Source organism: Sciurus vulgaris, assembly GCF_902686455.1.
Source record: "Sciurus vulgaris genome assembly, chromosome: 5".
NCBI classification, from domain to species: domain Eukaryota; kingdom Metazoa; phylum Chordata; class Mammalia; order Rodentia; family Sciuridae; genus Sciurus; species Sciurus vulgaris.
The window spans coordinates 146090183-146109169 of NC_136465.1; the positions used below are offsets into that span (position 1 = coordinate 146090183).

General features: G+C 34.5%; 1 protein-coding gene across 1 annotated transcript in view; it reads right to left on the reverse strand.

Moving 5' to 3' along the window:
- Positions 1 to 1360: 1360 nt before the first annotated feature.
- Positions 1361 to 18987, reverse strand: part of TSPAN19 (tetraspanin 19) — an 88857-nt gene continuing 71230 nt past the window's right edge. The window contains 1 exon segment of the mRNA XM_079143276.1: positions 1361 to 1515. Coding sequence (XP_078999402.1) covers positions 1503 to 1515 — 13 coding nt within the window. The 3' untranslated portion in view covers positions 1361 to 1502.

An 18987-nucleotide genomic window follows, 5' to 3' on the forward strand; every position in this document is an offset into this window, starting at 1 on the left:
CCCTTAAGCAGTATGAAATGTCCTTCTTTATCCCTTCTGACTAGTTTTGGCTTGAAATCCACATTATCTGAAATGAGGATGGAGACTCCAGCTTTTTTGCTGTGTCCGTGTGCATGGTATGTTTTTTTCCCATCCTTTCACCTTTAGTCTATGGGTATCTCTTTCTATGAGATGGGTCTCTTGCAGGCAGCATATTGTTGGATTTTTCTTTTTAATCCAATCTGCCAGTCTATGTCTTTTGATTGATGAGTTCAGGCCATTAACATTCACAGTTATTATTATGATATGATTTGTATTCCTAGTCATTGGACTCATTTTTGTTTTTTGACATGATTTTGTTTCTCCTTTATTTGGCTATTCCTTTAGGCTAGTTCCTCCCGTTGCTGATTTACATCATTGTTTTTCATCTCTTCCTCATGGAATATTTTGCTGAGAATGTTCTGTAATGCCAGCTTTCTTTTAGTAAATTCCTTTAGCTTTTGTTTATCATGGAAGGATTTTATCTCATCGTCAAATCTGAAAGTAAGTTTTGCTGGGTATAAAATTCTTGGTTGGCATCCATTTTCTTTCAGTGCTTGGTAAATGTTGTTCCAGGCCCTTCTAGCTTTTAGGGTCTGGACTGAAAAATCTGCTGATATTCTTATTGGTTTCCCCCTGAATGTAATCTGATTCTTTTCTCTCGCGGCCTTTAAAATTCTGTCTTTATTTTGAATGTTAGGTATTTTCATTATAATGTGCCTTGGTGTGGGTCTGTTGTAATTTTGTGTTTGGAGTCCTATAAGCCTCTTGTACTTGGTTTTCCATTTCATTGTTGAGATTTGGGAAATTTTCTGATATTATTTCATTGAATAGATTGTTCATTCCTTTGGTTTGTTTCTCTAAGCCTTCCTCAATCCCAATAATTCTTAAATTTGGCCTCATCATGATATCCCATAATTCTTGTAGATTCTGTTCATGATTTCTTACCATCTTTTCCGTTTGGTCAACTTTGTTTTCAAGATTTAATATTTTGTCTTCAATATCTGAGGTTCTGTCTTCCAGGTGTTCTATCCTATTGGTTATGCTTTCTATGGAGTTTTTAACTTGGTTTATTGTTTCCTTCATTTCAAGAATTTCTGTTTGGTTTTTTTTTTCAGTATCTCTAACTCTTTATTGAAATGATCTCTTGCTTCCCGTATTTTCTCTTCATACCCTATATTGTCTATTTAGACAACTAGAATGCTTTTTGTCAGGTGAATACTAGGATATTTCCTATGAAAATTAAAAATAAAAACATATCTGATTATGGTAGAAATAAGCATTATTCATTTATTTCATGAAGTGCACACAATTATACATAAGCAGGCAGTCCATCCCCAAATTATAAACATAACTTTTTCCAAAGCTTTACTTATAAAAATGATACTCTTTCAGAAAGTGAAATTGGCACTGCTTCTTAGACAATCAAAAGAATGTTTGCTTCATCCATAAATCGGTTGTCCTAAATTCCACCTTGTCTAAGGCTAGCAGAAGTACCTAAGATGAAAAAGAAAAAAATATATATACTTGAAAAACAGGAAGTAGAAATTATTAATGGCAAAGAAATGGAAAGAAAACTTTATTTAGATTATTTTTCAGACATTTGTCACATAAATACATATCACTGAATCAAGGATTCTTTTAAAAGGACTATGATATATTGGGCATTGTAACTACCTTTCACTATATAACTTCCTTTCTGATGTTGCAATTCAGTGGTTTGTTTTATTTATCTCAGTTCCAGATAGAGATGTGAGTAATATAAGCAACTTTTTTTCACTGTTGACAGAATATTAGAATATGCAGGAAGGTGTTAAAAAAACTACTGATGATAGTATGAAATTTGTCCAATTATGTTATGTGCATACATGAATGTGCCACAGTGACACCCATTATTCTGTATAATTATGCACGAATAAAATTATATATAATTATATGTATTTATATATGATTATAAATGTATATATGTGTTGATGTGTGTGTATGCAATTCCATACTTAAAAAAAATACTGATGTTAGGGCCTAATTTCCATAGCCTCTGACCAGTATTTTTTGTTACTTGGGACATTTTAATATTCAGCCCTGAGTGAATTATTACATTAAATTAATAACAATGCAAGTTTATTGGTCCAGTAAGTATCTTAGAAACAAGGATTTGTTCAAGTCTAAAATTAAATCACAAGACCTGGTCAGGTTGTGGTCTTTGGTCTCTCCTGGAAAAATCAGAGACTTCAGGTGCATGGATGATTGTTAGCAATGATTGTATGCCCATTGAAAATACAAAAAAGTTCAAGCATTTTAAGAAAATACATCTTAGATTCACATTCTAGTTGCAGACTGAATGACTTATGAGAACTAAACATGGAAACTCTATAAATTAACATATTAGAACTGTGAGGGATATATATTGGTAAGCTCACTCTAAAGATTTGTCACAACCTGAAAGAACACATGGAATACTACTGTCAACAACATGACCAGGAAAACTAGTCATTCTTACATATTTCACTTAATACCCCTCAGTACCCTTTGCTGAAAATTTATGTTTTACATGTTTATTAAAGCAAGTTACAGAATTAGAGTGTTTTTTTAAATATCTTCACCCCATTCCTCGAGTGCATTACCATAGCACATAATATGAAATATGGATAGAAGTACATTGAGCCTTCTAGGAAAAAAAAAAAATCTCTCTCTGTACTGGGAATTGAACCAGGAGTGATTTGCCAGTGAGCTACATACATCTCCAGTCCTTTTGAAACAGTCTCACTAAATTGCTGAGGCTAGCCTGGAACTTGCCATCTTCCTGCCTCAGTTGCATGAATTGCTTGGATTACAGCATGAACCATTGCACCCAGTTTCTCACTATTAAAAAAGAACTAGGGGAACTAGTATTTCTTCTCAATTTGTGATATAACTTTGAACCTAGAACGTGTCAAATCCTTTTTGTTGTTGTTGTTGCTGTTTAACTTTTTATTTTGATTTTATTAGTGCATTATAGTCATAGGTAATAGTGGAGTTCATTCTGACATAATCATACATTCATGGAATTTAATTTGTTCGTTTGAGTTCCTAGTGCTTCCTCTTTCCATCCTTTCCCCTCCCCCCTTCCCTTTCATATTCTCCTTTTAAAAAAAAATGTTCTAATTAGTAGTAAATGACAGAATGCATTTTGAAATATTGTACACAAATGGAGCACAACTTCTCCTTCCTCTGGCTGAACATGGTGCAGAGTCACACCAGTAGTGTAATCATATATGTATATAGGGTAATAATATTATCTCATTCCACAGTCCTTCCCATCCACTCCCCCTCTTTCCCACCTCACTGCCCTCTGCATAATCCAAAATCCCTTCATCTGCCACCACCACATTATGGATTAGCATCTGTTTATCAGAGAAAACATTCAGCCTTTGGTTTTTTGGTTTGGCTTATTCACTTAGTATGATATTCTCCCACTCCATCCCTTTACCAGGAAATGCCATCATTTTATTCTTCTTTAAGGCTGAGGAATATTCCACTGTGTATATGTACCACATTTTCTTTATCCATTCATCTGTTGAAGGTCATCTACGTTGGTTCCATAGTTTAGCTATTGTGAATTGAGCTACTATAAACATTGATGTGTCTGTGTCATGATAGTATGCTGATTTTAAGTCCTTTGGGTATAAATCAAGGAGTGGGATAACTGGGTCAAATGGTGGTTCCATTCCAAGTTTTCTGAGAAATCTTCATATTGCTTTCTATAGTGGTTGCGCCAATTTGGAGTCCCACCAGCAATGCATGAGTGTACCTTTTTCCCCACATCCTCGCTAATTGAATTCTTGATCATTGCCATTCTAACTGGAGTGAGGTGAAATCTTAGTTTTAATTTGCATTTCTCTAACCACTAGAGATAATGAACATTTTTTCATGTTTGTTGATCAATTGCATTTCTTCTGTGAAGTGTCACATCCTTTTTTTAAGCTAAGTAGAGATTAAATTAGAGAAAGAAAGAGTGTTTTGGATTGCAGAGAAACACATTACATATATTTAACTACTGTAACCCTGAACCTGTTCTACTTCTGAATTTCTAGTTAGATAAAGCAGCAATAACTGCAGGGAAGAGCATGTTCACCTTTAAAGTTAGTACAATTCCTTTCAGAAAAAAGGACTCCAGTCAATTCAGGTCCACAATTCCTTATCCAAAATGCTTGGACTAACAAGTGATTCATAATCACTTTTTATAACTTTAGAAAGAATATATATATATGGCACACCCTGTGGTAACATTTGCAGAGGCTGGGACAACACAGTGTAAGTATTTCTGTAGCAAAACAATGTGTAGAGGGATGGTTGGCTAGGGAGGTAGATATAAATATGTTATTTTGTAGGTATGTGTACACACACACACACACACACACACACACACACACACACATATATATATACACATATTCACAGTGTTTTATTAAGACCACAAATAGTCTCCCTTCAGTTCACTTCAAGCTTTATCCCTAAATTCATTATAAGCCATTTTCAATTTTTTAACTTTAGATTTGTAGATAAGTGTTGTGGATCAGTTATAAAATATTTACAAGACTTTTTCTCCCTCCCTCTTTTTTATGTTCAATTAGCTTACAGCACTAGAGAGAATAATATGAACACCAAGGGTAATAATAATCAGTCCTATTGGCCATCTTGAAAACATTTTTGGTAATTTCAAAAACTAATTTTCTTCAAATTATTTTTATTCAGACACATTGATTCATAATTTGAGCAATTTCAAAAAAGCAATTTAATATTCATTGGAATGTTCAAGACTCAATAATGATATACTTATGAGACATAGATAGACACATAAAGAATGTAAATTAACAGCTATCTAATGCTCTTAAATAAGTATGTCACATCAAACACTGTCCAGAAACTGAATCTAATAAAAGCATGTGTAAAGTAGTTATTAGAAGTTGCTCAAAGATTTCCCTTAATCATTTGCCTTTTCTTTCTTGTCTTATTTTTCACCCTTTATTCATTTATAAATTAACGTCCATTCCAAAGCTCTTCATATTCTGAAAACAAGAAACTCAGAAGTGGTATACTTCTCTCTAGGTCTGCATATAGTGAAACACTGAACACATACCAAAATTTCTTTCCAGGTCTCATATACTATGTTTTGTATACTTGGTGTTATGTAAAAGTTTAAAATATCTTAGTCATAATTTAAATCAACCATGGTCCTTAGGTATCTTTTGTTATATTTCAGTTTCTATATTTTTCTACCATAATATAACAAAAAGCATATGAGTCATTTGCACTAGTTTATTTTTAAACATGTACCTGCATGAAAGGCCTAGATGACTTCTGTAGCTTCATGCCCTCTTCCTACTGAACATCTGCTCTGGACATTCTGTAGATACTTCCAATTCAACAAGGTCAAAAATGACCAGGGTTTCCTTCCAAAGCTAACTCTCCTATTCTTTTTATTAGGTACTACCCCATGCATACAGTCAGGAAGAGAGATACTTTGAGGGTCATACCTAACTCCTCTTCATTTTCGGTTTCCTCAACCAGTCCACTTGCAATGTCTAATAATTTACTTAAAAATTATCTATTTTCAATTTTCTTCCTGGTACCCATACTAACAAAGATCAAGACCAGGCATTCAGTGTCTCTTCCTGTAACCATGTACATACTGTGATGCTCCTCATGTCAGTCATGTGCCCTTCACATGCCTCTGTCCTAAATCAGTCAGTGATATTTCTAAAATGTAAATCTTGCCATATTGCTTCTGCTCAAAATTCTACAACACATCAGGTCCTACATGATCTGCCACTTAACTCCCTACTGATTCACCAACATATCCTGCATTGAATGTTACCCTTTGATTTGTGTTTCCCTCACATATATGTCACTGAGTTATCTGTTAGGGCCAGGCACTGAAGATACAAAATAAATAGTAATTGATCCCTGCTATTAAAATGGGAATGTAAACAAAAAACTTATAAAGCCATATGTAAGATTAAGGAGAAAACACAGGATGGGGTGAGCATAGCTAAATATATTTCATTCTTTTTCATTTATACCAAAATGATTACAATTTCACTTTCTGTCTTAAACACGTTAGCAAACATACATCCTTCAGGGTTGATGACATTTTTTATGTCTTATTTATCTGTAGTTTATGGCATGTCTACAAAATAGCCACTTAAAGCTATAATCCTTTGGTTTACATGGGAAAATAGACCCCATAACTCTCTTATATACTTAATAACTTTTTTTTGTCTTCTCTTAGAGTTCTTTCCTCTAAAACACAGTTACAATTTTCTTCCTTATAATGTTCTCTTTGAACAGTCTCATCTACTTCATACTTATCAATTGCTTATATGTCAATGTTGAACATTTGTTTAACATTGACCTTGTGAGATTTAGATTCCTACATCTCACTGCTTACTAGGACTATATGCTGTAAATCATATATACTTACTCCCTCAAGGCCTAATTGCCCTCACCCTACAGAGCACCATAATATATTCCAATTTCCAAAGGTATTATTATACTATTCTGATTGTATACCTAATCTGTCTCATCCATTTGCAAGATTCCAGGATACAAATGTTGCACTCTTTTTCCTATAAATTATTCCAAAGTATTTTATTTTTTGAACACAATGGTAACTGGAATTGTTTTATTCATTGGATCTTCATAATTTTCATTACCAGTCTATATGAAGAAAATAAACTTTTGTATATTAATCTCATATCCGTCATGTAATGCAACGTAGAAAGGAAATATGGGAGCAAAATCTTTGTCTTTAAAACAAAATCTTAGAGAGAAAGCACTCATTTGGCTTTCACATCAAACCTGATTTTAATTGCAGATTTCTCATAGATAGAGGAAAAACTGGGCTTGTCAAGTTGGAGATACTCCCATCTGTTCAGTAGGTCGGGTATTTTTCTCATGAAAGGTTCTGACCCCATTTCTTGGGGTGATCTGTTGGCCACTTGCTGACAAGTGGACATGGTCTATCCTGGAAGAGAAAGAGCAAGAGAGAAATGAGAGAGAGAGAGAGGGGGGGGGGGAGGGAGGGAGGGAGGGAGGGAGAGAGGGAGGGAGGGGGAGAGGGAGGGAGGGAGGGAGGGAGAGAGGGAGGGAGGGAGAAATAGAAGGGTGGGGGAGAGGAGAGAATGAGTTATACCATACTAAATGAAAGGATCCAAAAATAATAGTTGTATTACTGAGGATCCCCCAGAGAAATAAGAACAAACAGAATTTATTATAAGGAATTCCCTCACACAACTGGGCAGGCTGTTAAGTTACAAGATTTGCAGTAAGCAAGCTGGAGCCAAGGACTAGCTTATGAGTATTTTCAGTCTGAGTCTGAAGACATGAGATCCAGGAGAGCCAATAATACAAGTTCCAGGCTGCATAATTGTTAGGCTGAAAACCCTGGAATTGATGTGATTGTTGACATCTAAGAATAGAAAAGATGAATATCCCAGCTTCAGGCCAGACAGTTTCCTCTCCGACAGCATTTTTGTTCATGCAGGTCTTCATTTTTTTGCATGAGTACCTTCCATATTAGGGAGGGCAATCTATTCCACTCATACTAACTGGTTCAAATGTTACTCTCATCCAGTAACATCCTTACAGACACACCCATAACAATATTTGAATGGGTACCCAATGGCTGGAGACCCCAGTTTCTTGCCCCAAGCTTAACTGCATAGCAATCCAGAACAAGCAAGATATTGAGTAATCATTTTTTTTATTATCTAATCTTAAAAGAGATATTCAATTACTTTTGCTGTATTATAGTTCTTTTCAGGGAGTTGCTATGTCCAACCTAAAGACTCAATGGGAAGGACCACACAAGTGTGTGAACAATAGGAAAGGGGTTTGAAATCATTAGAGACCATTGGTGGGTCTAGCTCCCCTGAATAAACACTTGAGAATAGGCATGTTTTATCAGCACTTCTCATGGTATTTGGAAAATAAATCTGAATGAGTAAATGTTTTCTTGATCTGTGTGTTCCCCTCCTCAATCCAGTGTACTCTTGGCATGTAGCCTGAGCTCAGTATTCTTTGAATGGAGTTAAACTGATCTTCCCTTTGTGGACCCTTCGTTTGAATCAGCCTTTAAAATCCACCATCCTCTGAATACATGGTAGACTTTTTTCCTGTCCAATGGTTTTATTCATTCTTCATTTATCCACTGGGAATGACTTCTTCTATACTGTTTCAAATCTAATTCAAATTCAATTTCCATTAACTTTTAATAAAATCCTGTTGAAAATCAGTAATTATCATATTTGCATTCTACCTTTGTATTAACATTATTCAGATCTACTTCTGCCTTTCAATTTGTGCCATTTTCCTGTCTTTTCTCCCTAGCTGAATCATAAATTCATTGAACGCAAAGAGGTTCTTCTAAGCTTCTTTATGTTACTCATGCTACATATGGTACTGTATGTAATTTTGTGACTTCATGACAAAGATTGCAAAGCACTATTGAATATTAAATAGTAGAATGAAAACTTAATGTACTTGTTTTTTTCTTATGGGTCTATAATTCTTTTTAAATGGCATGACACCCTTTAATGGCATTTTCTTTCCACTTCAGGACAATGTATATTATGCCAATAAAAGTAATGAAGTCTTCCTGTGTTGGAAAGTTAATAAAAAATTCTAAATGTCACAAAACTCAACATATACCAAAAAAGTGTGTCTATTGACTTACATCTCAAATCATGATAAAAATTAAAATTTTATCAAAAACTCAACTTAACTTAGAGTATACATGAAAATACAGGTTATTTATATATTAACTATATAAAAGATGACCATATACTAACTATTTAAACCATATTATGACTGATAAAACTAGTATTTAAGTAAGAGTGTCCTATAAAATAAATATAAGTGCAGAGTCATTATTTAGGTATATCATTAGCAAACCATTCTTTGGCTTCTGTATTAGTTAAGCTGTCCAAAACTATTCAATAGTGCTAGTGAAGTTGATTACATCAGTGTATGACTCACAACAAAACAAAATAAAAATAAACTGGTTGGGCAGGTTTTCCCTTCTCGGTCACTAATTACTGAAACTTTTAAAATATCCATTTTTAAATGTTAGATTTTTTTTCTATATAAATCACTGAAATGAATACAATTATGTATCTAATTTTACACCATAAGAAAATTACAGAAATTAAATATGATTTTAAAGAAATTGTTAAAATAAAATAATATATGCTACACATTGTCATACCCCTTATAAAACTAATTTTTATCAAATTATCAATTTCTATTTGACCAAATCTAAATCTCTACACTTAAATATTTTAATTTTATTTTCTTTACCCTTGTAAATCTATAGGGTGATTTATATTCAGGTATAGTCAGGCCACATTCACAGATTATAATGCTAATTCATAAGATGTTTTTTTAATATGTTACTGCAGTAATAAGTAACATCAGTGAACATTGATTATGCTGGGCAGCTGTTGGAGACTCCATTTCATCTCAGTTTCATAGCTGCATTAAAACATGTTTACTTGATCTGAATTTTATTATTGACACAAGTCTGGACTACAGCATCAAAAAGGCATAGACTGCATCTTTTTTCAATGTTCCTATCATTTTTGTGTATATGCATGGTTCAGATATGGGGTACCTACAAATACAAAGAGTTAAATCTTATATTTTAAACTTATTGCCTTAAAAGTGAATGCCTGTATTTTAAAGTGATATCTTTCTTCCATTAAATTTGAAATCTGGACCAGGAATATTCTACCACTGAGCTATGTTCCCAGCCCCCTTTTTTGCTATTATTTTGAGATAGGGTCTTGCTAAATTTCCCAGGTTGACATTGAACTTGCAATCCTCCTGCCTCAGTCTCCCAAGTAACTGGGATCAAAGGAGTGTACTGCTGTGCAGGGCTATTTCTAACATTTATCATAGTGCCCAAAGTGCAAATTCATTCTGTAAATACTTGTTGAATAAATCAGTTTATATTAAATTAAGTGTGAATACCATACTGAGCTCTCTGCATAAAGTATGAGAGTCATTTCTCACTCTTTATCCCATTAATGAGCTAATGTACATACTCTTTTCAACTCCAAACTTCCTTCACCTCCTAACCTGACATTTGGCATCCATCTCAACGTGTCATGATCAGAAACCACAAATGTTCTGTGTAAAGGAGCACTAGTTTACGTGTATATCCTACTAGCTGTACAGGCACAGAATTTGATATACACTAGTTCACCTAATTTTCTGTGGAGTTGTTATTTTTGATGTGTTTATTGTACATACTGAAACTAAGCTACTTAGAGACTAGTAATATGCCTAGTGATGTACACCTAGTAAATAGTGACAGTGATAGTAAGATTTTCATTTAGCTTGTCAGACTCCAGAATGTACATCCTAACCCAACATTCTAGCCATTGTTATATATGCTGCCTCACTGCTATGCTGTGATTAAAACTATAATTTACTTTCATAATCAGCATAGATCTCCTTGATATAATGAGGGTCTTTCTTTGGAAAATTATCTACAAATAAAAAGAGTTGACATAAAGAATTGATATTTTAAGTTGATTGCCTTAAAGGTGAATGCTTATTGTTTTAAAGTTATATCTTTTTTCATGAAATTTGAAATCAGACTCAGTTTCAAATTTTATATCTGTCTTGTACCCACTATGCCCCTTTCAGTAAGTTAGTGCTTATTTACCTCTGCTAGCACAGTGGCTTAGTCTGGGACCTCATTAACTTGTATTACTGCTGTGAAGTTAAGTCAAACAAACAAAATGTTTTTAAGTACTTAGCACAGTGCCTGAAATATAACAGCAATTCAATAAATATAAGTAGTATTAATACTGCTTGTATGGATTATAACATAGTTATTGTTTTGCAATATTTGTGTTAAATCTCCCATGTTTAATTAAGGCTTGTTTTTCAATATCATCAGTATCATGTTATTAAATTTCAAAATTAAATAGATAGCATAGAAAGATTACTTATTGTCTTATTTTTTAATTGCAATGATACACTTATATTTCATGGAAAATTAATGAAAGACTTCATGTAGGTTTGTATTTAAATATAACTACATGAACTCCTAATGTTAAGTATACTGGATTGTTACATTGGACCTTAGATTATACTTAAGCATCAACTGTTCCTTTCCAGTTTTATCTCCATTGATAGTCAGAAACCTTGTTTAAAATAAGATCTCTTCATATTTTTCAATTTAAAAATGGGATATTAAAAAGCCTGAATTCTATTTTGCATTTGAAAAAAGTCAATAAAAAACTGTTTTACAGGAAGTAATATATGTTTAACTAATTAATGTCACAGGATTTATTCCAAAATTATAGACTAATGTTCAGTTATGAATGTACACTTTGAGGATTAGCCTGTGGGTACAGGAAACAACATGTTCAAAAGATCTCCTTTGAGAACAATAAAATACCAAGAGCATTATGAGGCTTAAGGCAATAAAATTTCACCATATACACATATTTATAAGCCTATAATTCTTGACAAGTTAAAGCTTCCTTAAGAATTCAACATCAAATAAAAAATTAATTTCTACTAGCAATGTGCATAAAACCATAACATACAGGATGACATTGGTAACATCTATAACCTTTTTCCAAGTCACAGTTGCCCCTAAGCTAATTTAAAAATATCTTTCAATTTTCTTCATTTCTTTGAAGGGAGTATCATAAATAACTGCTATCCTATTATCCCATTTGGGATAATATCCCAAAGAACAATACTTTTAAAATTCTATTTTCCTAGAAAGGAAGTAACTCATGATAGTAAAATGTCTAATATGTAGCTATAAAATATATTTAATTCTTCATAAATTAAAAGTAGAAATAACAATAACTACATTAGTGATATTAAAAATATATTTCATTTATACAAGTTCAGTACCTATTCAAAATGTCCTTGAACAAAGCATGGCTTATGACTTAGAGTGTCATTTAAATGTCAATTGTTTGCCTACTATGTGAAGGATGTATTTGGTTCCATGTCAATCCAAAATGAGGATAGTACATACTAAAATAGACCCAGTAAGTGTATTTGTTGTACATGTTGATCTCAAAGATTAAAGTTTCAAAACCTAAAGCAGTTTACTCAATTATATACTTAATTCTAAAAAGCATATCTACCTTATGTTGGATAATTATGAACTAAAATCAACAGTATCAGTATGGTTCTAATAAGTGAATAATGGGTCACTCAGATTATCATGAGACTGGTGACTTTAAATATATTTATGTTTTTACAAAGTGATTTTCCTTCTTCAACACTGTTTTGATTGTGCATTCAGCCTAAGGTGATGATATATGCTGAGAGAAAAGAGTTATTGTGACTTTACTTGTCTTACTTGTCAAATGATTTGGAGCTGACTTTAGGTCAACAATATTTAAAATTCCAGCGGAAGAGTGAACAGCTGAAGGAATTTTCCACAGAAAATGGAAAGGAATGAATAGACCTGTCATAGATCCAAACACAGAAAAAGCAAGCCATAAAAAATTTCCTTTGTCTTCCTCATACTCTTTCTTTTTCTCCTTTTCCATTGTAGAGCCTCTTCAAAAATACCATCCTTGCTCTGTTTCTAGGATTTTGAGAAAAAATTCTATGAACTTACCTAACAAGTTATTCAATTTCTTAGTGCCCCAATTTACTCATTTGCAAGATAAGGTGGTAGGATTGGAATATGTGGGTCACAAACTTTAAGAGCATGTAAGTAAATGCAGATTCCCAAGGCTGGGTTCAAAAATTCTCATTCAGTAGGAATGGATTAAGCCTCTGAATCTGCTTTTCTTAACAAGCCCCTGGAGATTCTTAAAGCAGGTAGTCTGCAGACCCCACTGAAAATAAGACAAATTATCTCCAAATCTCTTGCCACCTCTCATAAATCCCCATTTCAACGTTTCCTTCAGGTGGCATAGAAAGAATGCAAACTGATTTTCTCGTTTTAAAATTTGAAGTAGGGGGAATTTTGATATTTTTAAAGTGCTCCAATTTGTTCATGCAGTGTTTAACATCTGTCTGGGGGCCACTTTTCAAGTCAGGAGAACACTGCCAGAGGAATCTATCTTTTCTTGGTGGTTATACCTCAGCTCATGGGGATTTCATTAATCATTACAAGACTACACAGGGATGCTAATATGACATGGAAGCAAGCAGTATCATTTGAAAGTGTGTTGATCATTTACAACTTCAAGGTAACACCAGAAATAAAGTTAAAATATACCTCATCTTTGCATATTCAATTTCAGTTTGTGGTTGAACATCAATAAGAATCAAGATTATAGTTTTGGAACTACAGCATACTCTACAGATCATCTATTACATACATTTCTGTTCCCTCTAAGGTGTTATCAGCTCTATAACATCAATAGTCATGAAGTATTCTTGTTTTTATTCTCATTGCACATTGCTGGCTCATTGTAGACACTCAAAAAAGTTCACTGAGTCAATAAAAGAATAAATAAGTGCAATAGAATGAATGACTCTCATCACCGAAATACTTACAAAAGAGGTCAAATGAGGTACTAGACTCGTTTAGTAAGAGGCAGATGCAGATTTAGAGTCCACTCAGATATTCTAAATTCTAAGATAGGCTTTTAAACATTTGTGCTATAGACAAATAGATCTTACATGTTGAAAATAATGCTTTGAAATCTGCCATTCTTCTTTACTTACCTTCACCACCAGTATAGGCAACATACCCTGAAATACTCAGAGAAGAAATGTTTTATTCTAGAAATATTGATTCTCATAACCCACATAATTGAAAATCCTGGCAATTCCATGTTGTGTTTTTATCTGAAGATACTGAGTCTGTTTTCCAGTTAATGTAGACCCATCATGTGATAATAACACAGCAGACTATACAGGGTAGCCAATAACTTCTGAAATGATGTGACTTTTTTAAGAGTCACTTATTTGCATGATATGTATCATAAAACGAGACAATATTTCATATCACACCAGCTCAAATTCATGTAACGTAAATCTTTCCAACATGTAAGCACAAAGCATTATTAATTCTGGCACAGAAGTCACACGCACACAAAAAAAGATGAACCATGGCAATCTTGGCCATCTCCTGTCACCCTACTGGTTTTCTTTTCTTTCCTTTTTTTTGTTGAGTTTTTATTGCTTGTTTTATTTAGTTATACATGACAGCAGAAGGCATTTTAATTCATTGTATACAAATGGAGTTCGACTTTTCACTTCTCTGGTTGTACGCGAAGCAGAATCACACCATTTGTGTACTCATACATGTACACAGGATCATGATGTCCGTCTCATTTTACTCTACTGGTTTTCAGTGTGGCATCATTTAGATAGTAACTGCATAACTAGCATAAATATCAAGTTGATTATCTAGTCATTTTCTCCTGAGGGAAAGCGATATTGTAATTTGTCTAGTGCATAGGAGATGAAATTTTTTTTATGTGATTTGCTTTAGGTAGATGAGATGCCATCTGTGTGGCATGACATGATTATATATTTAGAGGAACCTGGAAATTCCACCAGAAAACTCTTAGAACTCATAAGTGATTTCAGTAAAGTAGCAGGTTACAAGATCAATGCCCATAAATCCAACGCATTTTTATACATAAGTGATGAATCTTCAGAAAGAGAAATTAGGAAAACTACCCCATTCACAATAGCCTTGAAAAAAATAAAATACTTGGGAATCAATCTCACAAAAGAGGTGAAAGACCTCTACAATGAGAACTATACAACACTAAAGAAAGAAATTAAAGAACACCTTAGAAGATGGAAAGATCTTCCATGTTCTTGGATAGGAAGAATTAATATTGTCAAAATGGCCATACTACCTAAAGTGCTATACAAATTCAATGCAATTCCAATTAAAATCCCAATTGTGTACCTTACAGAAATAGAGCAAGCAATTATGAAATTCATCTGGAAGAATAAGAAACCCAGAATAGCTAAAGCAATCCTTAGCAGGAAGAGTGAAACGGGGTATTGCAATACCAGATCTTCAACTCTACTACAAAGCAATAGTAACAAAAACGGCATGGTATTGGTACCAAAATAGAAAGGTAGATCAATGGTACAGAATAGAGGACATGGACACAAACCCAAATAAATACAATTTTCTCATACTAGACAAAGGGGCCAAAAATATGCAATGGAGAAAAGATAGCCTCTTCAACAAATGGTGCTGGGAGAATTGGAAATCCATATGCAACAGAATGAAACTAAACCCATATCTCTCACCATGCACGAAACTAAACTCAAAATGGATTAAGGACCTCGGAATCAGACCAGAGACCCTGCAGATTATAGAAGAAAAAGTAGGTCCAAATCTTCACCTTGTTGGTCTAGGACCAGACTTCCTTAACAGGACTCCCATAGCACAAGAAATAAAAGCTAGAATCAACCACTGGGATAGATTCAAACTAAAAAGCTTTCTCTCAGCAAAGGAAACTATCAGCAATGCGAAGAAAGAGCCTACAGAGTGGGAGAATATCTTTGCCAATCATACTTCAGATAGAGCACTAATCTCCAGAATCTATAAAGAACTCAGAAAACTCTACTCCAAGAATTCAAATAGTCCAGTCAACAAATGGGCTAAGGAAATGAATAGACACTTCACAGAAGAAGATCTACAAGCAATCAACAAACATATGGAAAAATGTTCAACATCTCTAGTAATAAGAGAAATGCAAATCAAAACCACCCTAAGATTCCATCTCACCCCAATTAGAATGGCGATTATCAAGAATACGAGCAACAACAGGTGTTGGCGAGGATGTGGGGAGAAAGGTACACTCATACACTGCTGGTGGGGCTGCAAATTAGTGCAGCCACTCTGGAAAGCAGTGTGGAGATTCCTTAGAAAACTTGGAATGGAACCACCATTTGACCCAGCTATCCCACTCCTTGGCCTATACCCAAAGGACTTAAAATCTGCATACTACAGAGATACAGCCACATCAATGTTCATAGCTGCTCAATTCACAATAGCCAGACTGTGGAACCAACCTAGATGCCCTTCAATTGATGAGTGGATAAAGAAACTGTGGTATATATATACAATGGAATATTACTCAGCCATAAAGAATGATAAAATTATGACATTTGCAGGCAAATGGATGAAATTGGAGAATATCATGCTAAGTGAGATAGGCCGATCTCAAAAAGCCAAAGGACGAATGATATCGCTGATAAGTGGAGGATGACACATAATGGGGGGGAGGGAAGGGTTAGAGTTAGGGTTAGGGAGGGGGGCAAGTATGGAGGAAGGAAGTACTGTATAGAGGGTAAAGAGGGGTGGGAGGGGTGGGGGGAAGGGAAAAAATAACAGAATGAATCAAACAACATTGCTCTATGTAAATTTATGATTACACAAATGGTATGCCTTTACGCCATGTACAAACAGAGAAACAACATGTATCCCATTTGTTTAAAATAAAAAAAAAAAAAAAAAAGTTGGGAGTCAATTCTAAACATAATGCCTAACAGCTTTAACAGAGGTAGACTTATTTATTTATTTGGTTGAAAAAAGAATTGAAGTTCCATACATCCTAAAGGAGACAAGAGTTAGAGAATTCTCATTTCTCTTTATTTCAGTTATCTCAAATCAAACCCCCTTCCCCCAAAAAATAGTGGCAGAAAACACTCACTCCTTTGCCAAATTTTGCCAAATCTCAGATTTCACGGGTTGGAGCTTTGATACACACTTTCCTTGCTGCTTTTGCTGGGTGTCTTTGCACAGTTACAGTCAAATGGTGGTATGACTAGATGTCTGGCCCCTTGTTGCTCTTCCATGTCTGCTCTTTCCCAGCAGAGCAGCCTAAACTTTATTCATGTGAGAATCAGAGTTCTAAGAGGAAGGAAGAGGAAGCTGATGGCAACTTCTATATTCCTAAGTTCATAAGTCCCTGCACAACCCTTCTTTCATATATAGTTGGTCAAAGCAGTGGCAAGCCCAGGCTAGATTCAGTGGGGACAGCCAGGGCTTGTCCTCCAATTGTGAATGGGAGGAGCAGCATTTGAGGAAAAGAGGTGAGTGGAATTGGTTGGAATGATCTTTGGAAACTGGCTTCCACACTCATTGTACTAGATAAATATTGGCACACCTAAGCTATTAATGATTATGATCTCTGAGTAGCTATTGAATGCTTCTTGAAAGTATTTCTATTTTTTTAAAGTAGATTATTGGCAAATCTCTCTGCCTTTATATGGTTAAATTCTACTATCCAGTATTATCTATTATCGATGTACTTTTATGAAAAGGGAGGTTCTAGGGTTTGGATATGAGGTGTCCTTTCCAAAAACTCATGTGTTAGGCAATGCAGGAATGTTCAGAGGTAAATGGTTAGATTACAAGGGCTATAACCTCATTGGTGGATTAATCAATTTGATAGATTAATAATTTGAATGGATTAATAATTTGAATGAGTGGTAATCGTAGGCATGTTGGATATCGCTGGAGGAATAAGAATATATATTATATTATGTTATATTATAAACATAATTATATTTTGTACCTGACTCCCTTCTCTAACTCTGCTTCCTGACTGGCATGAACTGACAGCTTTCCTTCACCACACCCTTCTGCAATGATATTTTTAACTCATTTCAGGTACAGAGCAATGTAGTTGGCCAACCATGCACTGAACCTTTGAAACTCTGAGCCCCAAATAAACTTTTTTTCTGTATATTTTTCTGGTTTAGCCACAGCAACATAATGCTGAGTCATACAGGAAGATAGTATTCATTGGTTTTGTGAAGATGAAGAGAAGCTAGGAATACTGTTGCCACCCACATGTCAACCCTGACCCTTGCTGTAATCACTGTATTGAGAAGTCCTTCCTGGAATCATTATATTGAACAAAATGGATGTCATGAAATACAATCAGAAAATACTTGTTTTTGCCTCTCTAAGGAAGTTCTCTATTATGTTCAAGGTAAAAATGTGGGCAGTCCTGTGATTTTACACATGATTTGTAGATAATTAAATTTTCCTTGACCTCTGGGTCACAAAACAGTATCAATTCAGTTTTTAGAATGTTTGGTCTTATATAGCAGAGAGCCTTTCTCCCTTTTTCTTAATCTTCCAACTCTTTTTCTAAATCTTTTGACTGCAAATCTGATTTTCCAGAGTTGACATAAAGAGGAAGGCAAGAGCAAGAGGAGAAAAACAGGTCAAACTTGACTGGTATTCTTGATCCTGGCTTCATTCTTTTTAGGCACACCATATGTTTAAATCTCACAGTCACTAGTAGTTGTGTTTACACATTCATCAGAGATCCTCACTCATGAGCAGTTCTGAGTGAATGCTTCTCTCTATGGTTTCTTGCCTACTCTTGCAACCTCTAAGAATATACTGATTTCTACTGCTTAATGATGTGTTTATTTCACTCCTTAAATGTGATCTTACTGGCTAAGATCTAAGACTATCTACATGCTTCTTTTTTGCATGTGGCTCACACATAGCCTTCAGGAAGCACTCACACATACTTTACTCCAATGATTAGAGGGAAAGCAAATCTAAACAGGTGTCAAACTCCTTTCATTTTTATCTTTGGAGCAGCTGCCCAAGCTATTTCTATTGTTTGCCATCACAGATGACGGTCTGAAAAAAGTCCACTCTACTTCCCTAATCTTACGGTTTAGGTAGCGACTTTCCTGAGAGACCCATTGGACTAACACACACTCACACTCTGTCTCTCTCTTTAAAATGAAGAGGGAATATACTTCTCTACTACTCTTGGAAAGACTCTTGTCGAGATCAAGTCTTTCAGCCCTTCTGTGAGCTTAAAGTGACTGAGACTGTTCAATATTCAATGCCTGGTTTTTGGTTGTGCTTCCCATGAAATCCTTAGCACAGTCTCTCTTACTTTTGCCTAATAGCACTAGCTAAAAGCACTTATTCTGGAGATAGATTTTCGAGATTCAAATTCCAACTAACTTGACTTGTTA